Below are 24603 nucleotides of genomic sequence, written 5' to 3'. Positions count from 1 at the left end.
TCAAAAATGTTTTTTTTTTCTTGCTGTTTTTTTTTTTTGTTTTTTGATTTGACTTGATTTTAAACAAATCAACGAAAGCCCATATATATTCAAGGAAAAAGAATAAATTAATGAAAACAAAAGCAAAACAAAAAAAAAATTATATATATATATATATATATCCTTGTATATATATATATATATATATATTTAAATATATATATATATGTATGTATAAATAGGATAGGATGGGGGCGTTGGGAAACAAACCATGGCAAATCATATAGAACCGTGTGACTAATATTTACAGGCACTCCCCCTAACACTCGACAACTTAGCTTAAGAACTAACTCTCCAGGATCGAACCCACAAAACAACTCAGGCCAATTATATTGCCGACGCAAACACTTGCTTTTTAAATGTCTATTAATATGGGTTGTCAAGATTATGAGGGTCGAATGTTAGAACAGAGCTATGTGTTTGCAGAGCTTGTGGATGTTGGATTTGATGACGGCTGTGGTGCTGCTGCTACTGGTGCTGTCAAAGTAGTCGGAAGCTGGGCAGCAGTAGGATAATATGCGGTAGGCGCTGGAACGTTTGTGCTTATTGCTGCAAAAGTTAGTTTAAAAAAAACACATTTTAGCTAAATTCTCACACACATCATGTAGTGAATGCAACCTTACATTGGCGTAGAGCTTTTTGAAACTTTTCGTATTCAACGTAATGTTTCAAGCGCAGCTCATCCTCTTCAATGAGCTGTCTTTGACGCAAAAGAAGCAGACGCTGATGTTGATTTGTACCCAAGCGAGTATTGCACAATTGATTCACCAACGAGTCTAGATTATGTTTTATATCCTGTGAATGGCAAATGAGATGGATAGAATCAACACATTGTTGTCAAGTGAAGCCTTTTACTTACAGATTGAATATCGCTGGGTAGCAAGTGCGGATGTGTAGCTGCCAAAGATACAGGTTCCTCTGCAACTGCAATTAATATTCATTATTGAATTACATAGTTTTGCGTCATAATATTAGTTAGATTACCTTCATTACCGCCTGTATTGAAAAGCGGTTGGAGGACATGCTGCATTTGCTGCGGCTGCTGCTGTTGCTGCTGTGTACCAATCAATGGCGCCTGTTGCAATAGCTGAGTCGGTACAGCGCTCTGGAAGGTTTGGGGTGTGGGTATTGGCTGCTGATTATATATGGCAGTTACTGTTTGCTGAGGTTGCATATGCAATTGCTGTTGTTGCTGCTGCTGTTGTTGTTGTTGCTGTTGTTGTTGTTGTGCGACCATCTGATGGGTAGCCGTCATTTGAGTTTGCATTGGAGCTAATTGCGGCTGTTGTTGCATTCCTTGGGATACGCTTACAACCTGCGGCGGTAGCTGATGCATTTGACTAGGCTGTGGTCCTGCCATATATTGTTGTTGTGATGTTGGTAACGTGAATTGTTGTGTGGCCTGTTGTTGCATAATAATTTGCTGCTGCTGTTGTTGTTGTTGTTGTTGAGGTATAAGCGACGGATTAGACTGTAGTGGAATTTGTTGTTGCTGCTGCTGATGTTGCTGTTGCTGCTGCTGCTGTTGCTGAAGTGCATTAACTAATTGTGGATGACCATTCAAAGGCGGCTGCTGTTGCTGCTGGATGTTTGGATTTATCACTTGCTGCTGCTGAGGATGACACTGCGTCTGTAGATTGGACAACGTTGCTTGAGTTCCATTTGGCATCATTTGTGTCGGCTGCTGCTGCTGCTGTTGATACATCAATTGTATGCCATTAATGGCCAACGGAACACCTTGGATGGGAGAGTTGATTGGATCAGTGGGAGTGCTGATCAGACTGCCGTTTTGCACATTGGTATTCGCAGTATTATTCTGCACATGCCCAGCATAACCTGTCGCATGCAAATCGATTTTAAGCTGATGTTGCAAACCGTCATCTGTCCCAGTGGAAATTTTTTGTTCCTGTACGCGACTCACACTGAATCGTGAAATTTTACGAGCGCTCGGATTTGTCGCAGGATGCTCATCAGGTGCTCTAGCCAATGCAGGCAAAGCAACTGCCGGTGGCTAAAACAAATTAACGAACATGTGTCTTAGTCAAACAATCCATATAAAATACTTAAGCAAAATGGAGACACATAAAATATGAAATCCACATCAATTATTTTTACAACATCAATGGGTGCATATTCTATCCTTTTTTTTTGCATTTAATTTCAATTAATAATTTATTACCTCTTCATAATTATCTGTATTACGTAATGCTGCCAATTTTTTCTCCAAATCTGCTATAGAACTTTGATTTATCGACCCATTACTGGGTGCTTTCTGTGCATTATCAGAGCTATTGCCAATAACCGATGTGGTCGAAGATTTATCGAGACTCGCCTGTTTCGAGAGATGTTTCTCTTTGGCCGCTGTTGCCGCCCCAGATGAACTAATGCCAGTTGCCATCTCGGTTGGTGTATTCTCAGTACTTGCGACAGGATGTCCACCCTCAAAATTCGGTGGCATAGCATGATGCAAGTGCATATCAGAGCCCAAACTATTGTCGATGGAAGTGCGCCGAGAATTGTAAACAGATGAGCCCGAGCCACGTGCCGATGTCAACATTGCAGTTGGTGTATTTTGTCCCAATGAGGCAACTGTGCCAGTGCCTGCCACCACATAGTTGCCTGACTTGTTTATCTAAACATATAAAAAAAAATAAAAAAAAAAAAAAAAACAAAACAAAAACGAAAAACAACAAATTACATCAATAAATTTAAGATTACATTGAGAGAGACAAAAAATATACACAATTCTAAAGAAAATTATAATAATTAGAGAAAGAGATGAAAACGTTATTCGCACAAGCACAACATAAATGCATTTAAGTTAACAGAAAAAAAAAAAACAAACAATGAAAAATTAAAAGCGTTAGTATATAACACGTAAAAAAGATGGTAAAAACAACAAAACAAAAAACTTCCATAACCTAAGAAACTTTACATTCCCGTTTTACGTAGAAGCTATTGATTCGTTTTTTTTTTTTTTTTTTTTGTTAGTTAGCACAAATGTGTCTTCGGGAAGCGATTAAGATTAACAACAGAATATGATAAGCAACAACATTTAAAAAACAAAATTACTGGATTAATACTAAAATACCAAAAACCAAAGTGAACTAAAGGCAAATCAACTCTAAATTACAAAATTAAACACACCCACACACTCAAACACACACACCCACACATCAATGGCATCTATGAGAAAATTTGGTGGTAGTCGATTGTGATCAAAAGGTGATCTTGACGTATGTAAGCGATTACGAGGCGTTGTCTACTTATATTTGCGGGCCTCGATAATCTTCGTTTAATGAAAAACTATTTAGAATTATTATGGCGTTTAACACAACAGCCATTATATTTAGTTAACTACTTTATTTAAGGCGCAAATATCAAGTAGCAATCCTCGAGCTTACTTCTTTTATAGAGTGTTATTTAATTTGCCATTTCATCTACAAAAACATACAATTTAACAGTTAAAGTATTAGCCAACACAATTAAAAATGTAGTAAAGTGTGTATAATTTAAAAAGTAAGCGAACACATAAGCAAAATAATATAAAAGCCCAGCTAAATGAGACTGTAAGCGCCTTTTTGGCAGCTACCATTACATATGCAAAAAAAAAAAAAAATATACAAATATAGGCGAAGAGTTGTCTATCAATCACTACCTCTTGGGGATGCTGCTGACCAAGACCAGGACCAGGACCAGGCGTCGACGAGGACTTTATCGATGTAATTGACGGCGATGCCTGATGGGGAATACGACTATTAATGGAAGCCACCACTGCAGTGGCAAATGCATGGGCATGCGTTATATTTTCCAGCTCAATTTTCAATTGTTCGAGCGTATTGGCCGAATTGGTTGCCGCCTGCGCCACGTCTTTGGGTTTCTCTGCCACTGTTCCTGCAGCTATGCCAACTGTCGTTTGATCGCGATCATTGACTTGCTTAGCCGTCTTGCTGGTAGGCATTTCAAATGTGATCTTCACTTCACTCAAATCATCAAGGCTTCTGGTGTGCTTTAGATCCTCTTCAATTTTCAGATGACGATTCAATGGTAAGTTCAGGCTACGAGGAGTGGCACCCCGTACCGACGATTCAAGGAGCATTTGAACCCGGCTTATAACGTGGCCACTGGACAGGGGCGCCTTCTCCATTGTGCCGCCATCCAGAGTGGGAAGTTGTTCATTGCCACCTGTCGGTGTTATATTGCTATCGGGCATACAGTCAATCGATAACGATGTGTATTCAGATGCTGTGCTCGTCTTGCGTGAAACGGAACCTGATCCAATGGTCACATCATTACTATTATTGGCCGCATCCCTCGATGCTGTTGAAGATGACGACATTGTTGAATTGGTTGTTGGTGGCGTGGCAACATTTTTGTGTTCCGGAAGAGACGACTGCGATCTGGCGGCATCCGGACAACGGGATTGGGTTTCCGAATTGGTGGCGGCGGCAGCGGCAGCGGCAACGGCTGCAGATTCTGTGCCGCCTGAGGCTAAAGCTTCCACGCTATGTATGGTGGGCTCAAACATCTTAGTGATATCGCTGGCGGTTTCATCCCGCTAAAAGAATTGGTTCGTCGAAAATATATATATATATATATATATATATTTATATATATGTATGTATGCAGAGAAATTAATCAAAATATGGTTGGAGTTAAAATGCACGGCTAAAATTAACACAAGTTTTAAACAATTTTTCCAAATTTAATACGAAAAATTAAACGAATCCAGTCCACACATCGTTGAAAACATAATAAATATAAAAGTCGGGGTTACTATATATATATATATATATTTGTAACTAACTGATACTCTACTATCAATCATTCTACTAAATGCCCAAAATGTGTTATGTTAAGTCATTCGATGTAACATGTAAGTATAAATAGTAGTTGAGTGAGTAGTAAAAAGGGTTCCTAAAAAGTTCCTTAATTTGTATGCATACCGAATTTTTTTAATAAGAGTTGACCAGCCAAAATTGAAACTAGTTATACAAGGAGATGTTCTGTAGTCAAAAGATTGTCAATATACAATATCTGGATGAGAGCTGTTTCAAGGACACGGACAGCGACACTTTAGGAAAGACTTTACCAGTTATTTGAAGATTTATGTATTTGTTTCGTTTCATCTATTTACGATTCATGATCATGATTAGCTATAGTATATATGTATATATCGGATTTGTTATTGAGTAAAAGACCGTGTATATGTCCGTCGTTCAGTGTCGTATGTATAAGTCGTGCATTAAACTATATTGAACACAATATGGAAATGTATTCATATTAAAAATCATAATCATGTTTGTACTATCAATTTGTTTTTTCTCGAGTCTTCTTAATGTATATATATTTTGTTGTATATATGGTAGATAAACTTAAACCCTATTATATTTAGGTAGGTAAAGAAACAAGCAATTTTACATAAGCCCAGTGCACTTAACACTTACAGATCTATGTCTTTGATGTGTTCTAAATGTGGAACGCTGTCGAGTTAGAGACGCGTGACGAACCTGTTTTATTATGGTAAGGAGATAAACAATTATAGAGTTAGGTGTTGAGCAAGATTTACGTGAAATTTGAAATTTAGAAACTTATTCTTTACTTAAATTCCGGAAAAAAGAATACGAAAACTAAAAACAATAATAGAATAGATAGTTGCAAACATATTTAGGTTACACAAAGAAAGAAGAGAACAACAGATAAACCCCCGAGAAGATGATGGTTGTATAATTGAAATTTATATATGTATGTATATAACTTATAGTGAGTACTTTTAAATCCGGAACAATAATCGAAAAGAATTATAAGAAGCAACACCTCATATAATCTCTTGATGAAGGTTTTGGTGAGCTGCTTTCTGTAATCGTAAATATTGATATTTAGAATTTTTTTTGATATTTTTGAAAAGGAATAATTGGAATGCCATAATTTTTGAAAGTCCGTGCCTTCTTAGATTTTACGTAAGAACTGACAGATCCAACAATACTCTACGAGTATCTTGTTTATGTATGCCATAAAATTGGGAGTGCGCAAGTAAGTAAGTAAAGTAAGAATAATATGACTGACAAAAATTACCTGATAAGAAGGGAAATATCTTTGTATAGGTATATATGAGAGCACAATCAACAGGATGAAGACTAAATCGTATAATCTGGCTTTGTGTATACTGTGTTAGAATTATTCATATATGTATGTATTTTTAATCATATAAATTATAGACCCCGAAGAGAGGCTATGTCTGTCTGACAGACCTTACCCTATATATATATATGTACATATCGACGTAGTTACAAAAATTAAGCGTAAACAAAAAATGAGACAGGGTAATAAAATAGTACCTTTTCAATATTGCGGCGATAGCTGCTTGGAATTGGAATTTGGTTAGGATTCTGTTTGACCTGTTCGACAATTTCGTTAATCATTTCCACAAACACCGTGCTTTGGCAATTTGAAAGCAGATCCTGAGCGATCTAAAATACAAAGTTCAAAAGATTAATTGTTTGCATCAAATGTACACGTATATATATGGTATTAAACACTTACCAATTTATTGGCAATCTCAACGGGATTAACATCACCGATGTCAAATTTAAATGTTATTGTTTTCAATTTGTTTTCCATGTGACAGTTGATAACGCTTCCCTCGTCGACGCTAGTAACACTCAATTTGGGAATGCGTTCGTTGCCGCTACGATTGGAGCGACGTGGCTTTTGGGAACGTGAAGTTGTTGCACCACCAGCACCACTTTGCTTATGTTGTTTTTCCGCATCAATTGTTGCTGCTGCGGCCGGCTGTTGATCTACAACTGAAGGAGCAGCAGCAGCATCAATATTCTTCGGAATGGAATTGATCGGAACAGTTGAAGAGGAAATGGCAAGCGTGGCAGTTGGTTCTTGTCCAATTGCCGTAGGTGGTTGTTGGTGATTTACTGCCGATTGAATGGAAATTTTATGCTGCTGCTGATGGTGCTGCTCTAGTTGTTGTTTTTGTTGTGGTTGTTGCTGTTGAACGATCGGAAGACCAATATGTGTCTGTGGCTGACTATGGAGTAACTGCTGCAACTGTTGTTCTAATGGCAAAGTCATTTGCTGTTGTTGTTGTAACGTTTGCAACGGTTGCTGCTGCTGCTGTTGTTGTTGTTGTTGTTGCAAAAACTGTTGCTGCTGCTGCAGGGCCGTATAATTTGCATGTTGTTGCTCAACAGCTCCCATTGGCGGTGCCATTTGCTGAACTGTTGTTGGTGGGTTAGAAGTATAAGATTGCTGCTGCTGTACAGATGATGGTGGCATTTGCATCTGTATATGCATTTGAACTGGTGTTGCTTGTGGCGGCTGTTGCTGCTGCTGCTGCGGTGCAGCAATCACTTGACCACCAGCTACGAGTGGTTGCATATTCAATTGTGGATTGTGCGACGATATAGATAGTTGATGTTGCTGCTGTGCCAATTGATGTTGATGATATTGCTGCTGCACGTATTGTTGTTGTTGCTGCTGCTGTAGTTGTTGCTGCTGTTGCAGCTGCTGTAAATGATGTTGCTGAACGATTTGTTGTTGAATCAACGCTGCCGTAGGTTGTTGCTGTTGTTGATATTGCGGCTGTTGATGACTTTGGATTTGTTGCTGAATTTGCTGTTGTTGTTGCTGCTGCTGCTGCTGTTGAATTTGTTGTTGTTGTTGAATTTGTTGTTGTTGTTGAATTTGTTGCTGCTGCTGCTGAATTTGTTGTTGTTGCTGTTGAATTTGCTGCTGTTGTTGCTGCTGAATTTGTTGTTGTTGTTGTTGCTGCTGCTGAGCTTGTTGCTGGACTGGATATAATTGCTGTGGCATCATAGGCAACTGTTGCGCCTGTGTATAATATTGTTGTTGTTGCTGCTGACCCAAGTCCGACGTCTGCGCATTCGTTTGCATCAGTTGCTGCAGTTGCTGCTGCAAAGGTATTTGCTGCTGACTCTTTTGCTGATCCATCAATTGTTGCTCGAGGGGCTGGGTTGACATTACCGCATGAATCGAAGGTACAAGATGTTGTTGCTGCTGCTGCTGGGCTACTACTGTTGGTAGTATCTGTTGAGGTGGCGGACCAGATTGCTGCTGTTGATTCACCTGCTGCTGTTGTTGTGGCTGCGGTTGCTGCTGTTGGTGGTGCTGCTGTTGTTGACTACCCGTAGGTGAGATCACTTGGCTATTCGATATATCCTGCATTGGGTTGGGCGAATTTTGATAGGACGCCATCTGAGGATTCTGTATGTAATGGACTGTGGACTGCTGTTGCATCGATATGGCAGGTGATGCAATCACTTGTGGTTGCACTGAGATTAACTGGGGAATGGCAACACCAACTGGTCCTCCTTGAACTGTCTGTGGTTGTTGTTGTTGCTGCTGGTGTGTTCCACCATTTTGCATAGATGTTGTTGATCTTGTTGCCAAAGTTTGGGGATCAGCGCTATTTGTTGATAGTGCCAGACTTGTCTCCGAGTCTGTATTCAATAAATCATACTTTAACTGTAGACGTTGATTCCATTTAACACCATCCTCTTCATCCTCCGATTCATCGTCTTCCTCCTCCTCCTCCTCAACATTTGCTGGTAAGCATTCTCTTTGCTTCTGCAGAGCCAATTTCTCTAAGCGTGATTTTTCATTTTGCAACTTCATTTGGGTTTGCCTTTGGGCACGCTCCTTTAGCAGTGAAACCACCTGCACCTTCAATAGACGCGCCACTGCTCGAGAATCATCTTCCGAGATGATATTCTCTTTCATCATTTCCTGTGCAATTATCTCATATTCGTCATGCTTGATATTATATTCAAATTGTATAGCTTCATTTTCCTTATGCCTGGATGAACGTTTCTTTGGATCCATGAAACGTAATCTAAACTCAATGATACTGATATTTGGATCGGAAAGGAACTGTTCTGATGCCGTCGGCTCCACACGTATGCCAATGTCTTCGTCAAAGAATTCAGATTCCAACAGCTCATTACAACTGGGGCGATCCTCTTTTTTGAGTTCGATACATCGTTCGATAATATCACGTACATTGGGGTCTTCGACCTTTGATAATGCAGCGGGTTTTATACCCGATATTACCTTTTTATATATTTGCGCTGGCCCTTTACATTCACTGTATGGATATTCAGATATTGCCATCTCCAACATACACATTCCAAATGCATAAACATCGACTGACTCATCATAATGCTCCTCGTACATTTCGGGGGCCATAAATTCAGGTGTACCAATCACAGATTTTGCATGGGAGCGATTTTTTAGAGTTGCCAGTCCCAAGTCACCGATTTTAACACTACCAGTGGTGCCAGTTATAAAAATATTATCACATTTCAAATCACGATGAATTATAGGAAATTGACGAGTATGCAGAAAATTGAGGCCCTTTAAAATTTGACGACACCATGACTTCAATACCTTTGGGTGTATCTTCTTGAATCGTTTTAAATACCTAATAATAAAAATTATATTATTAAAAATTTATTGCCATCAAAGGAGACTTCATTATTATTATTTATTTTTTTTTTTGTTTGCTCTACAAGTAAGTTTTTACGTGCAATTAAATATAATTCCGCATATTTCGAAGAGAAGTAATAGCGGACCAACTTGCAACTGGACATTTTCGACTCTAATAATAAGGAAATGACAACACAATTCTTATTTAAGTAACGGTAGGACAATAAAAAAGCACTATGAAAACATACTTGTAATACAAAAAATGAATAAAAAAGAAAACGGGAAATCATTGCTTACGATTTTAAAGTTCCAGATAACATTAGCTCTGTGACTAGTACAATATTCTTTTTACGGCCAATCGGAAACTCCCAATATGTATAAAAACGTACAATATTAGGATGTTGTAATTTCTTTAACATATCTGCCTCCTCGCGGAATCTAGTGCGCTCGCTCTTTTTGACTTGCTTATCCTTGAATTGAATATAATAAATAATTAGTTTCAATTCAATTATTTCGTATTGTTACTTACCAATAATTCGCACCACGCCACTGGAACACCTGTTAGGGTGTCCAGACCACGATAAACAGTTTTAAATGAACCCCGTCCGACTTCTTTATCGTATTTGAAAAAGCGTCCACACGGTGACATAGCCACGGGATCATCATCTTCATCGCTCTTGCTCTTTGTTATGGATGTGACCGATGATGTTGCCGATACGGCTGACGTTGCAGGCAACAGAGTTACGGATGTCTCCGTAGATGTTCCAACAGTGTGTGCATCACTTGAGCTAACCTCGACAGTCTCTGATTTCTTTGAGAGGTCGTCAATGCTTTTGGGTTGTTTCTCATGCTGCTCGTCCTCGGGTAGTTCTTTTTCCTCGACCTGAAAGCCAACACGCTTAACGCCACTATTTTGCTTATTTAAAGTTCTTAATGGCACATCATCGTCAACCGTTTCAATTGTTAGACTTCGCGAGGCCTCTGAAATTATGTTCTCAATAATTCCAGCTACTTGATGGGAATTAGAGTCCGTTGTGTTGGAGCGAGTTGGTGTACGAAATTGTTCCTCCAAATGCTCTGCCTCACGTGATAACATCTCAATGTTGACATCGTAGTCGCGTGGAAATTCCGTTTCAAGTTCCACAAATTGCAACGGGTTGGCATTTCGGGTCGATTGCTCAACATTTTTACGCACAAAACGCATATTTTGTACAAAATTTGCCGTCACTTTATTTTGTGGCGCCTTCATGTTGGGTGGTGTTGCATTTTTGGACGACTGAGATGAAGCATGCTGGTGGTGGTGCTGCTGCTGTTGGTGCTGCTGCTTAAGCAGAGGCTCTATCACCGTATCAGATGATGATTTTTTGGCTTCCATTTTCTTTGATTTGGAGGACATCGCTGCAGCAGCTTGTTCCTTATTATCCTTTGATGCTGGCTGATGGTCTTTTCTGCATTTATCTTTTGTTACTCCAACTTTTTGGTTAACGTCTGAAGATGGCTCCATTTTACCATCCATTTTTCCTTCATTGTTGTGTTTTGTGACCTCAGTAGACTGAGGGCACAGTAGTTCTACTGCACTTGTGTCTTCGATCGGCCGCCGTTTGTCTAGATTGCAATTATTATTTTCCCCTTCGTTCTGGATTGCTGCTGCCGCTGCTGCTGGTGGTGTTGGATTGTGTCCGCTGCCGCCACCGTTCTTTGTGTTAAGCGAGGCTCGTGAGATTAATGCGTTATTTGAAAATTGACGCAGAACCCGAGTTAATAAATTATTTTTACTGCTTGAAGCTGGTGCATGAATTGTTGGCAATTGATCAATAGATGATGCTTCTTTTGGTGCCAATTGAGGTGGTGAGTTACTGCGCTGTATATTGTGCTCCGGTGATAATTCTTTCTTTCGATGCGATTTTCTAGGTGATGTTGTAAGTTTCAGTTTTGTTGATGGACTAGTGATGTTGTGCCGTGCGGTGGCAGATTTATTAAGCGAACGCTGTCCCGACTTTTGTGTTTTAGCTCCTTGAACAGTTTGTTCCTCACTAGAAATATCTGAGTTATTCCTGTAAAGTACAAATAATAAGAGATTGTTTATAGTATTTCACTTGAAATGGTTCACTTTTTAGAAGTTTCAGTTATCATATTCTTGAAAACTTTAGCCCAGACACATTAATGCCATGCGAGTATGGCTAAAGCCACTTCATAATTCATGGAAAAGTAAATAGTAAATTACATATAAACTTCGATAAGGTGTGATGTGAAATTCTAGAAACTTACTTGTGTTTCAAACGAGAAAAAAAAATAGAGAGAGAAAAAAACTTAGAACCAACAAAATCCTGGCCTTCATGAATGATATTAAGTTACTAGAGCAGTTATTTGAGTGCCTATTAGTTTTTTTCTATCGCGGTCTACGTTCGTTGCTAATCATAACAAAACTGTAATAAAAAACTAATGCTCATTTTATACATATATAAGTGTATATAAGTGTATATACATACATATGTACATACATATGTATATACATACATACAAGTTATGTATACTTATAGTGTTCGTTTTGTATGATATTTCTCGGTAATGATAAATGATTAATAAATAATACCTTTGAGGCTGCGTGGTGCAAGAAATAATACCATCTTCGCTGATGGTGCTTTCCTTCCGAGCCCTGTTTGTCGGTACGACCTCTCGTTGTCGTACAAAGTCGCAAAGGGTTTGTCCAATTTTGCAAACTTTTTAGAAACCAAAAACCACGTTTAATCTGCAAGTGATGCAAAAATAAATTATTAGTAAAAATCAAATCGAAACGATACCTAGGAATATTTCAACATTCGACAATATATTATCAGAGATAGTCAGAAAGAAAGAGGAGTGTGCCAGCGGGCGGTGCGACCAATGAATTTTTGCAATTACATAAGGGTTTCTTTTTGTTGTTGTTGCCGTTGAGCTATTTTAACCTAAAAGTGCACTAAAAGGCCAAGATTCAATTTTTAGCAGAGCAAATTTTGATTTAATTGATTAATTAGTTGACCGTTTTAGAAGCTGCTGTCAAAAGAATCTCTATTTACTTTATGTATTCATCGAAGAATCGAAAAGTAGTAGTAGGTAGTGGGGCGAGAATTCAAACGAAGGGGAAAATTGGGGAAAAATCATTTGACTGCAAATGCCAAATGCCTATTTTATTTTGAGTCATACTTAAAAGCATCTTTGGCGACTGCTTCCACATCTCTCATTGAACTGCTTCTTCTCCACGTCCTGTTGGTGTCGTCCTAAAATATACATATACATATATATATATAAACATATGAAAATTGTAAATCATACCACTAATACATTTCATTCTAATAAAACTTTCATTCTAATACTACGTACAAGTCTGTCTATGAAAATAAAAAGAAAAAACCTGTTAATGGGGACCCCGGGTTGTAAAACAGCTGTGAGGCAAGTGTTTCCGCTGTTTTTTAGTTGTTTTGTCTCCTTCGTGACTCATAAATTTCAATTTTACAGCGGCTTCTGCAATTCCTACTTGGCATTAATTTTATTGGACTTACAAAAAAAACACTATACACTTATGTATGTATACAAAACCATACTGACACTTACACACACACATACACACATTTGTATTTATTTCTACACAACAGAGTCCTCCAATTATTTATGTTTACAATTGAATACAATAGTTTTTGGGGGGTCTTTAAATGTTAATCTTGCAAAAATATGTTTACTCTGCTAAAGACATTCATTCATATGTATATATGTATGTGTGTGTGTGTATGTGCATATGTGCATTTCGGTACACAAGGTTTTAAATTAACAATACGTATGTATGTATGTATATATGTATAAACATTGACGTACATACATATGCATATATGTATGTACATACTTATGCCTGTGTATGAATCAATACAAAAGCACACAACATGGTATATATGTACATACATACATATATATACGTATGTACCTGTATATACGGATATATATGTATATATAAATATATGTACATATATGTATATGCAACGCAATGGTTATGATGTCATGCCTATTGTATGGATGTACATGCATACATACATAAATACATATGTACATATGTCTGTGGGTGATCACCACCACCCAACCCCAAGCCTCGCGACTGTTGACAACTCATTTAAAATAGTTACTCTCCACTGTTTTCATTAAACATATGTACGTACATACATACATAAAAGCACTTGGTTCACACACTATCATGCACACAAATCGATTTGCCTTGTTGTATTTATATGTTATCTTTATTTGCAGTGGGCGGACGTCGGTGATAACCGATGGAAAATGAAATCAAGCAATTTAATAATACATCTCTTCACGAAGTTTTTGCAAGTGCCAATTGTCCCGTCCCCGTCCCGATACATCGATGTTTTTCATTTAATTTCAGACATCGATGGTTTCATTTTTGATGCGAAAGTTATCGGTTTTTCTCGTCACCATGAACGGTGTTGGGAAATGCGTTATTGTTTTCATATGTTTGTACCATCTACGGGCGGGAATTTAAAAGTGTTTATCAATTGTTTTGTTGATTATGATTGAGGTGCGTTTAAGTTCAAACTCTATCGGGATGATGACCATCAAACGTTTCTTCCGCAATAAGTATTTTGGCGGTGATATTAATCGTATTGATGGTGGTTTTTATTTTAGCCAAACGGCGCATGGTTTATACTTTATGTATGTATGTACATACATATGTACATATTCACATTGCTTTGTATGTATGCGTAGATTTGCATTTTACTCACGAATCACATTTGTTTGCCGTTAGGCTTAGCACATGTAATAGTAGGTTTGCCGATTATATATATATATATATATATATATATATATGTATATATATATAAATATACAATTTTTTTCTCTCTTTGTTACACAATTGTCAGGTCAGACTGCCACAAACAGCTGTTCGAATTTCGTTTAAAAAGTGTTGATAAACATTGTACTTGAGCGAATGTGTGCTGAAAAACGAGAAAAGAATTACAAAAACGAACAAATGAATCGGCCATTTAAACAGCGTCCACACACCAATTTATTTTGCAATATTATGTACGCTTTTATCAATGAAATAAAGAAGTATTCGAAATAATGAAGTATTCGAATAATATTCAAAGCTCTTTGCGTCCAATAGAAAGTATCTTACCTGACCAATTTCGAGTCAAGTTCTATAAGCATTTTTATATACATACATACATATGCATAAAAAGGAGTTATGAATGCAAAAATGTCGCAAGAAACCGAGCTCAATACTCCTGCATCCAGTTCATTTATTAGATTTGGTATAGTTTGACCTTAATGTCCATGTTTTTAATTAAAAAACACTCAAGACTCCTAAGCAAAAGACGTGCATGTCTAATGTCCTTAAGGTCAATTAATTCATGTCTCCCTTAATTCATTTGTAATTACATATGTAACGTTCATTTAATTCTGTTTTTAATCGAAATAAAATATACTACCTCTTAGTTAGTTAAGAAGCCTCAAGAAAATGACACTTCTCCATTGGTTAAAAGTTAAATTTTGGAATAATGGAAAGACTGTCAAAGAATTTCTACAAAATACCTCTTTGCAAGGTACTTACAACATTTCATTTGTTTTCCCAAAGTTATTTTTGTTATCTCATTCTTCACAAGGTCTTAAATATGTTTGGCAAACCGATTTACCCAGTTGGATAAGATTATTTTTTGGACTTATATTTCTTGTGGTTGTGAATGTGGCCATTAATTTGTCTGTAAACATTTTTAAAAAATGGCAAAATACTCCAGTCATAATTGGCATTAGTTCGGCTATGATACCAATAAGTGAAATTCCATTTCCAGCCATCACCGTATGTAATATGAATCAGGGAAAACACTCAAAAGTAAATAACTTTCAACCGTAAGTTAAATTTTTCCCAAAAGATTTCAATATTTCAAGATGTTTATTGTTTTTTAAGAGGATCTTTGGACCATGCCATGTTACAGAAAAGTTGCTTTATGGAAATGAACTATACAAGTTTTAAAAACTCTAAACGACGTTTTAAGAATGATACTTTTCCCAATTTCATAATAAATATATCGGAGAAATGCTCAGAAATGATTGTATCATGCACTTTTCAAAGAAAAAAACTACCATGCAGTGACATTTTTCGTGAAATTTTCATAGATGAGGGCTTGTGCTGTGTATTTAATCTCTTACATCCATATTATCTATACAAGTTCAAGTGAGTGTTTTATTCAACTAAATTATTTCCAAAGTAAAAGAATTATTTTATAGATCGCCTTTCGTTCGTGATTATACGTCAACGAATAACTTTGCTGATATAGCAGTCGATTGGAATCCAATGACGGGTTATCCAAAAACTATGCCAACAGGATTTTATCCAAGAGCAGCGGTTGATGTTGGCATAACTATGGGACTGCAAATAGTATTAGATGGTCATATAAATGATTATTACTGTTCCTCTACCAACGGAGAAGGATTTAAGGTTTAAATATCCGATATTTTAGCTGATCGTGCAAATTAGTAAATGCTGGAAAATCATTTTTAGGTTCTTTTGTATAATCCAATTGACCAGCCAAATATTAAGGAATCGGGACTACCTGTGATGCTTGGTCGCCAGACATCGTTTCGCATTATTGCAAGAAGTTTTGAAGCTGTACCCAATATTCGGGGCATACATCGAACAAAGCGTCAATGTATATTCAGTGATGAACAGGAATTATTATTTTATCGTTACTATACACGTCGTAATTGTGAATCTGAATGCGATGCTCTATATTATCTAAGGCACTGCGAATGTATTCCATATCATTTACCATTCATTTACACAAATGCTACATTATGCAATGTATCGCATTTTGATTGCTTAAATAGAGCGGAAATGACTATTTTTGATTCGAAGAGTGTTAAATGCAAAGAGTCCTGTCTTACCAGCTGTCATGATTTACAATTTTTCCCCGATACATTTTCAGCTCCGTTTAGTCAAGCCGAAATAAGAGCTCAAAATGAATATTTGAAAAACTTGTCACCCGAATACATGCGTGAGAATTTGGCAGTAGTGAATTTTTATCACTCAGAAAACCATTTTCGAAGTAATGTGAAGACATCGTATACTGGTACGACTGAATACATGTGTAAGTATTTCATTAATGAAATATATTCTAATTTCTAAAAAAAGAAAATGTCGATTTTATTCTACAGCTTTAACTGGTGGAATTATGAGTTTAATGGTCGGCTTTAGCGTTGTGTTTTTAGCCGAAGTATTGTATTATTCATTTTTACGAATTTTTCTGGAGCACATAAGAGTGTATAATTAATTAATAAATGTAAACCAAGATAAAAAAAAAATGTATTTGCAGTTTTTGGCAAAGCTTCTCCCAAAGAATCATGTGAGGAGAAACAATAAAATTAATTAGAAATCACCGGATGACTCAGATAAACTGTAAAAATAAAGATACAAACTTTTACTTTTAAATAACCCAAAGTGAAATATATATTTCCTTTATAAAGGCGCTTTTAATTAGTTCCAGGTGTGGGCATTTAAGTATGCAAATTGAAAAGAATATATGTATATTTTACAGTTTAAAAACAAAAAACAATAATTAGATAACAAAACAAATTTGCATTACACAGTTACATCCATTGTGTCTTTGATTTCGTTTCCCCATTCACGGGCCATGATCATTATTTCGTTCATGGATAGTGTGGGTCCAATCAGTGGGTTCATTTGTGTCATGTAGCAACACAACCAACTGCAAAGAGAGATGAAATTTATTGATCACATGCAGTAAACACTTATGCTTCTGATCGCATGAAATTAATTAACAAATAAGTCTGAAGAATTTAATATACTTGGATCAAAATTATAATTTATATAAGTATTTCTGTATGTGTATGCATACTTGTATATTTGTGTCTTTTACATACAAGTACAAAATGTTTATGTACATATCAGCAAGGGTCACGCGGACCCTGAAAATATTCCTACATACAAAACGTATGCAAGTGTCGGTGCGTTATTTATTTTATACTCACAATAGCCAACAGGTGGATGCAGTTAGCATCAGGCAGCATTGGGTTACACTGTAAAAGGAGAAGATGTGTTTTTAAATCTCAATGTTTGGTTTATCTCTACGATTTTAAGAAAACAACACAACATACCCTTTGTTTGGGCCACGGGCAAAGAACGGGCAAATAATGCCAATGAATGCCCAAATGCAGGTAATAATCAGAGGAGGTACATATGCTTCAACCATTTTGACAAAGTAATACTGAAAGATGGACTGAAAATTAAAAACACGTCCAACTGAGAATACTAAAAAAAAATGATCACGAAAGTTTTCTCGCCCAATGAAATGAATATCAATCACATGACAGCCCCAACATGAGACATTCGATATTCGAGCGTATCGACTATGAACAATATCGATACAGGGTCAAATTAATCGACTACTTGGCGGACAGTCGATCTATTTTGATTAATTAAACACAAAATTCAACTTAATGTATATATTTAAATGCATTTAACAACATTTAATTTAAAACATTTGTTTTCGGCTTTTGACAAGCATTTGGCAATAAAAACAATTAAAACAATACAACAAAGCATTATTTAAATCACAATAGGTGTGCCCACATAAGGGTTAAGCTAAATAAACCGTTGAGCAAATTTTATCGAGCATTAAATTTATCGATATTCGAATACGATAAGTAAAGGTGCAACTGTGAGTGGCAGCAAGAAGAAGAAGCATTATAACCTTACAGCGTTAACATTGATTTTCTCCCGAAATTAAGATTGTAAAGATGTTCCAAAATAGCGCTGCTCGCCTCTTGGTTCCAGCCATCCGCAATGCGATGCAAAGTCGGTGCCAATCCGTTGTTTCCGGACCACCAACAAAGCATGTTTCCACCGCCGTACGTATTTTTCAACTATAGCAAATTACATAACAAATCTAACTTTGTATGTCTCATCCAGAGGGTAAACTTAATATTTTATATATTTTATCATTTTCAGGAGAAAGTAATTCTTGGTGGCGGTATGTGCGCTGCATCCTTGTTTATTCCGGCCTGGGTATTGTACCATATCCGTGACTACAAGGGAGACAAGTAAATGGAAATGAGTGAATGTAGTTAATGTTGCTTATAAATGTAAAAATATAGTAACGATTATACATTAAACTAAGCCACAAAACTGTATTAATACATTCATTGTATAACTCTTAAACGCGGAATTGCTGCAATGCACATACCTTCCTGCTATCAATTTAAATTGTTCAATTATGTCACCAAAGAGATTAACATACATACATATGTGTTCGTGCAACTGAGTTTTAGTTAGTCTGTTTATAAACCTAAGGGGCTTAAGGCATCGACATGTCACACTTTTTCTGATGTTTGTTTCAACTTAAAGTGATCTTGCGGAGAGTTCTACTCATAAACTAGCATCCTAAAGTAGGTTGAAATGGAAGGCGGACAGTATATTTGTATGTAGGTAATTTTATGCCGAATTCAATCAAGGATAAAATATATTGTTTCATTTCTACCGAATAGGTGAAAACCGACTTCAAGACAACCATATTGTTGACTATTTGAGGACATATCTTATTTAATCTCATTAGAAGTATTATTTAGAACACAAAAATTTAATCTTCGCTTTCATTTGAGTTGGACAATTTTCCAAACGTTCACAAATGATTTTTAATGAATATAATGCGGATACAATGATTTAATCAAGCTTATTAGATATAGTAAGAGATGAATTTTTTTTTTTATTATTATTATTTCTTTTGGCTGTCCTTATCATCGTTCTTTTTGTCCTTATCTTTGTTGAGCGATCCTACAGCATCCCGCACAGCTTCAGACTGTGGATCAACACCAGGAAGATTTTCTAGAACGCTCTGCAAAAATGCTGGGTCACCAATCACCTCTGAGTAATCCTCATCTACATCCATTGGAGCATTAGCATCGTCAGTCTTTGGACGCTTAGCCTGCTGGGTAACGTTATCATCGGCAGCATCTTGCATGGACATCTGCATAGCAAAAGCGATTTGTTCCTCTTCGGTCATGTTGGCAAAATCTGGCAAATTATCTTCGGGAATTTCAGTGGACAGTGCTAGGGCCCTTTGTAGCATAGCTTCCTCCGAGTTTGACTCTGGAATAGCGATTCCTGTTGTGCCGCCTCGTTCCCCTGCGCTTGCTGCTGGTGGTGCAACATCGGCACTGGCTGACCCGGAGTTATCCGCACCTGCGCGGCGTTGTTCGCTTTCTTGACGATGGCGTTGTTCTTCCATTGAGACTCGCAAAGCGAGTGCAAGCTCCGGATCTTCGTTGGGGTCGACACCAAACTCAAACACATTACCACCTAGACCAGCGCCACCCAGGCCATCCTCACCCTGGATAATTGGCGAAGACAGCAAAGCCTCGCATAATACAGATCCACGGGGAACGCTAACCAGATGGGAGCCGGTCCCATCTTTACCGTTAAGAGCGTTGATAAATGCAGTCAGTGTCTCGTTGTTATTAACATGATCGCCAAAGCTGACAATATCTACATTGACCTTCTCCTTTTTAAGACGTTTTGCTTGCTTAACCAATTCCCCTTCCTCGTTTTTCAAAGGCGAGCCTACAAAAACAACAATGCGCATTTTATGGTTCTTGCCTTGACGATGCTTTAACACTAAATGGGCAATCCGTATTCCAGTTAGAAGGTTTATATCTCCTTTTGGTTGAATTAGATGCAGCTTGGAAAATATGCGACCCACATCAGTTGTCAGGGTAGCCAGCACTTCTACGGTACTAGGGACAGGGTAGAATACAAATTTGCAACAAGATAAACGGGAAAACTTAGAATGAATCGCATATATGTATGTCGATTTACATATACTTACTTGGACAGAGTCATAAGTCCAACATTGTTTTCTGGATTCGCCCTTAACTTGGTAAGACAGAGAAGATTAATGCCGTCTTTCTGGACGCTAAGACGAGTTGGAAAGTAATCTCCATTTCTTTGGAAATCGCTGTTGTCAAAACTGCAGAAGATGTCAAGCCGAAGCCCAAGTCACATAAAACAAAAGCTATTCACATTTTTTTTTAAGAATATTTACCATATCATTGTACTTTCGAGGACCATTTTCGTATTTTTGTATTTTTGCTTGTCACTTTGCCACTGAACTGTAACTATTACACAGGGTTGCTTTTAAGTAATATAAAATCGTTATCGGTGCGTAAAAGCAATAACGATAACATTTCTAAAGATGACTGAAATGTGAAGGGTACTATGATGTTCGGTATTATATGAGCGCTTAACTGAACGATCACTGCACATATGTATACATATCTGTGAGATTAAGACGAAGTTGGGAATAAATGGAAAATGTACTCCATAATATTTAATCAGTCGACTCCAGTTAACTTATTTTCCTATATTAAAATATTATTTAACATCGCAATTGCTTTTCTTTAATTTTATATTAATATTTATTTTAAAATATTAGAAAGCAAATGAGTCTGGATTTTACTTAGGGAATTACTAGCCCAATTTCACTATTGAAGCGCATTTGGTAAACCCCTTCTCAGCATACAAATGTATGTGGATTTATCTAGTAGGCTTATTCATGCTTTTCACTTATTTGTTTTGCTAATTTTTCAGGCCTATTTCATTAGAGTCGCCTCATTCGTTGACAATCGATGTAGGCTATCGGTATCGAGTGGTTGGCTTTGTGGATATTTTGCTTCTGGCAACGCTGTGCTGTCATGAAAATCTGATTGTGATTGAAGTGACGAAATAAGTAAAACAATTCTGAGTAAGTTTGGCAAAAGTTTAATTATTTACGCACATATGTAAATGTGGTTATGCATAGCTTAAGTTGCAAATTAATGATTGCTTATACATGCATACGTGAACAAGCATCAAAGTCATGGTCATGAGTGGATATGAACATGCTTTTACATATGTATGCATGTACTTCTAAGTATTTGTACACACACATGTATATATATTTATATATGTATATGTATGTGTCTAAATGCGTCAGTTACATTTACAAACAAGCACAAGCAGGATAGAACTGAAAGTTTATTATATTTGTTACATATGTACATATATTCACTTTTCATTCTATATTTTAGGTCAGCAACAAGAATTGACAACTATAGCAAAATTCAAACCTTTTGCAATTCTACTAGCAAAATGAGTGCCGAAATCGCCAGTTGCAGCAGCGATCCAGCCATTTCAAATGTTGCTCTTGGTCTTGGTCGAAGCCAGCCACTTTGCCGATACTATTTGCGGGGAATATGTCGTTTTGGGGAGCTGTGCCGCTTCTCCCATGATCTAAGTCGTGGTCGCCCCGAAACTGAATGTGAGCAACAACAACAACGAGCTTCAGCCGATGAAAATGACGCTAATCATGTTAAACCAAGCACAAGCCATGGCCACCGAAACTGGGCAAATGCACCGATATTTGTTCCTGGCCAGAAGAGTTACGACTCCTATCAACAGATCGAGAACGAGGTATCCGAGGTAGATGCAGATACTGCCTCTGCTGGTGTCGCTATTCAAAGTGGGATCTCATGGGCCGAAGTCGTCGGCGGGCCATCATCATCAGATGATGTAGGAACAATTAAATACGGGGAAGCTGGATCTTTAGAAGATATTTGTCCATACGAAAGTCCCTGTGCCTATGGCGAATATTGTCCATATCGCATTCACATGGAGCTATGCGAAATGTGCGATCAGTATTGCCTGCACCCCACAGATCAGGCACAGCGTAAAAAACATAATCGTGAGTGCCTGCAACAACACGAGCAGGCTATGGAGCTCTCTTTTGCAATTGCTCGCTCCAAAGATAAAACATGTGGTATATGCTTTGACACCATCATGGAAAAAGCGGGCAGGGAGAAAAGATTTGGTATATTGCCCAACTGCAATCATATATTTTGCTTGGAGTGCATTCGTACATGGCGCCAGGCCAAACAGTTTGAGCACAAAATTACGCGGTAAATACAAAGTCAAAAACAGCCCTACAGCTCTCAATACCGATTACTTCTATAATGCATATTTCATATTTCAGAGCTTGCCCAGAATGTCGCGTATGCTCGGACTTTGTCTGTCCCAGCGCCTTTTGGGTGGAAACTAAAGAAGAGAAAGACAAGCTCCTTAACGATTACCGTGCCGCGTTGGGTGCCAAGGATTGTAAATACTTCAAAAAGGGCGAAGGAAAATGTCCATTTGGTAATAAATGTTTCTATAAGCACGCTCTTCCCAATGGCGATATTGTCGATGTTGGTTTACCAGTTCGTGCTCGAAAGTTGCATAGAGAAAATGAAATAATCGATTTATTGGATGTAAGTATACATTTTCTGTACAAATTTATTATAGCTATGACGATAATAAGACGTATGCGAATATACATATGTGATTCCCCGAATTTATTTTTAGCAGTTGTATATTTAATAATCATAAACCGAAATACAAACTTTTACATATATTTTTTATTTCATTATTTAGATTTATCTATGGGAATATGTTGATCGACGTGATTATCATTGGCTAGAGCTGTTTTCAAGTGATATAAGCGAAAGTTCCGATTTTTCGGACGAAGAGTAAGTCTTGCAAATGAAGCGGAAACAGAATTGTAGCAACCAAACCCTCAAAGCAAACAGAAGTTGGACACACAACCGCATATATAACGCAAAAAGTATGCTATCGAGATATACATATATATATATATATAAAAAAAAGAAAAGATACAAAACAAACAAACACTAAACCAAATATGAAATGTGAAATTTAAAAACAAAACAAAAAAAACTTGTATTTGGGTACCAAATTTAGGTTTATACATATATATATTTATTCCCAACTTAACGCAACGAAATTTACAGCAACTTTTCCGTACTTGCATTAAATTATATATGATACCGTTAAGTGGTCGAAATTATACTTAAAGAAACATGAATCTTAAAATCATCTATTATCTATGCATATTTAAAGAAAAAAACAAAAACAAAAACATAAAACAAAAAAATGAAAAAACAAAACAAAAAAAAAAAAAAAAAAAAACAAAAAGAAAAGGGAAACAATTAAAAACATCAAATTATTCGAAATAGGTGATATGAAATGTGTATACACAACTATGCCTTTCAGACTGAATTGTAAACATAACAAATACAAACATTCTTAATCTTTATTATGTTCTCTACACACTATCTTTTGAAGTTGAACTACTCTACTTTAATTATACCTATACCTAAAATACCTTAGAGAAAAGCGCACACACGCAAGAAGCACCAATAATAAGCACGTGTTTATATCTTATAAGGCTGCAATTTGCTGCTGCACCTAAATTAATTTGGCGTTTAGTGCAGACTCAAAAAATCTGTATCTGTATCCATATATAATTGCTTAAATTTGTAATCCATGTACCACCATTTGGTCTATCAATTTAAATTTTGTTATTGTTATCAAATTCCTGTTATACATATATATGAAACGTTAATCACATCAAGATAAAAGTAATCCCGACCCGCCCAATGTCCCCCCCGTTTCATCCCCGCTAACCACTAATCCTTAAAATAATATAATATTTACATACATTTATCATTTATTGTGTACATCGTTTTTAAGTTAATACGTTCTACGTTGGTAATGTAACCTTTGTTTGCATTGCAATCATTGGTTTTTAATTTTAATGAATTAATCATATTTTATTGTCAGCAACAAAATGAATCAATTAAAGAACTAATTATATTATATTATTATTATAATGCAAAATTTGTTCATTTACCATTTGGTTGCGTGTATGTGTGTATAATATACATATGAGAAATTAACATTTGTGGCTCCCAACATTAAGCATATGCTAAACATATGAAAAATAAAGTAAAGTTTAAAGTAACAACTATAAAACTATAGGAAAGCATGTAAACAACAGTATATATATGTATATATATATATATATATATATATATATATATATATATATATATATATATATATATATATATATATATATATATATAGATATATACATAATTTAATGGAAATCTGAATAATATTTTAACATAACCCAAGCTGAGATCCTGTGTCACACAAATTAATGCTGAATACGAATA

At 36.6% G+C, this 24603-nt stretch overlaps 5 protein-coding genes across 8 annotated transcripts; 2 read left to right on the top strand and 3 right to left on the bottom strand.

Moving 5' to 3' along the window:
• Window positions 1-204: 204 nt before the first annotated feature.
• On the bottom strand, window positions 205-11552 carry Wnk (Wnk kinase). Of its 4 annotated transcripts, none has more exons than XM_068286577.1 (11): window positions 10028-11552; window positions 9796-9968; window positions 6583-9493; window positions 6378-6509; window positions 5487-5549; window positions 3698-4597; window positions 2219-2671; window positions 1024-2050; window positions 899-963; window positions 663-834; window positions 205-588 (listed from the first exon to the last, which is right to left on the bottom strand). In XM_068286577.1, the coding sequence occupies exons 1-11, from the start codon at window positions 11012-11014 to the stop codon at window positions 452-454; spliced, it is 7020 nt and encodes a 2339-aa protein (XP_068142678.1). In that variant the 5' UTR covers window positions 11015-11552; the 3' UTR covers window positions 205-451. The 4 variants fall into 4 exon arrangements, with proteins under 4 accessions (XP_068142678.1, XP_068142681.1, XP_068142679.1 ...); XM_068286580.1 differs by having other exon boundaries at window positions 2372-2671; XM_068286579.1 differs by having other exon boundaries at window positions 449-588; window positions 658-834.
• A 5435-nt stretch (window positions 11553-16987) lies between these two features.
• Window positions 16988-17869, bottom strand: VhaM9.7-b (Vacuolar H[+] ATPase M9.7 subunit b). The gene is made up of 3 exons (XM_068286088.1): window positions 17653-17869; window positions 17527-17574; window positions 16988-17243 (listed from the first exon to the last, which is right to left on the bottom strand). The coding sequence occupies exons 1-3, from the start codon at window positions 17745-17747 to the stop codon at window positions 17117-17119; spliced, it is 270 nt and encodes an 89-aa protein (XP_068142189.1). The 5' UTR covers window positions 17748-17869; the 3' UTR covers window positions 16988-17116.
• Window positions 17870-18217: 348 nt separating this feature from the next.
• COX8 (Cytochrome c oxidase subunit 8) lies at window positions 18218-18687 on the top strand. Its single transcript, XM_068286245.1, has 2 exons — window positions 18218-18405; window positions 18506-18687. Exons 1-2 carry the CDS (start codon window positions 18295-18297, stop codon window positions 18599-18601), a joined length of 207 nt encoding a protein of 68 aa, XP_068142346.1. The 5' UTR covers window positions 18218-18294; the 3' UTR covers window positions 18602-18687.
• Window positions 18688-19132: 445 nt separating this feature from the next.
• Window positions 19133-20734, bottom strand: Rpn10 (regulatory particle non-ATPase 10). The gene is made up of 3 exons (XM_068286244.1): window positions 20595-20734; window positions 20379-20519; window positions 19133-20286 (listed from the first exon to the last, which is right to left on the bottom strand). Exons 1-3 carry the CDS (start codon window positions 20618-20620, stop codon window positions 19269-19271), a joined length of 1185 nt encoding a protein of 394 aa, XP_068142345.1. The 5' UTR covers window positions 20621-20734; the 3' UTR covers window positions 19133-19268.
• A 439-nt stretch (window positions 20735-21173) lies between these two features.
• Mkrn1 (Makorin 1) lies at window positions 21174-24262 on the top strand. The gene is made up of 4 exons (XM_068286303.1): window positions 21174-21293; window positions 21619-22485; window positions 22560-22833; window positions 22997-24262. The coding sequence occupies exons 2-4, from the start codon at window positions 21680-21682 to the stop codon at window positions 23093-23095; spliced, it is 1179 nt and encodes a 392-aa protein (XP_068142404.1). The 5' UTR covers window positions 21174-21293; window positions 21619-21679; the 3' UTR covers window positions 23096-24262.
• Window positions 24263-24603: the final 341 nt, after the last annotated feature.

The sequence above is a fragment of the Drosophila tropicalis genome, unplaced genomic scaffold (genome assembly GCF_018151085.1).
Source record: "Drosophila tropicalis isolate 14030-0801.00 unplaced genomic scaffold, ASM1815108v1 contig_443, whole genome shotgun sequence".
In the NCBI taxonomy this organism is placed as follows: domain Eukaryota; kingdom Metazoa; phylum Arthropoda; class Insecta; order Diptera; family Drosophilidae; genus Drosophila; species Drosophila tropicalis.
Note: the sequence above shows the minus strand (reverse complement) of the source record. Positions and strands in the feature narration are given on the sequence as shown.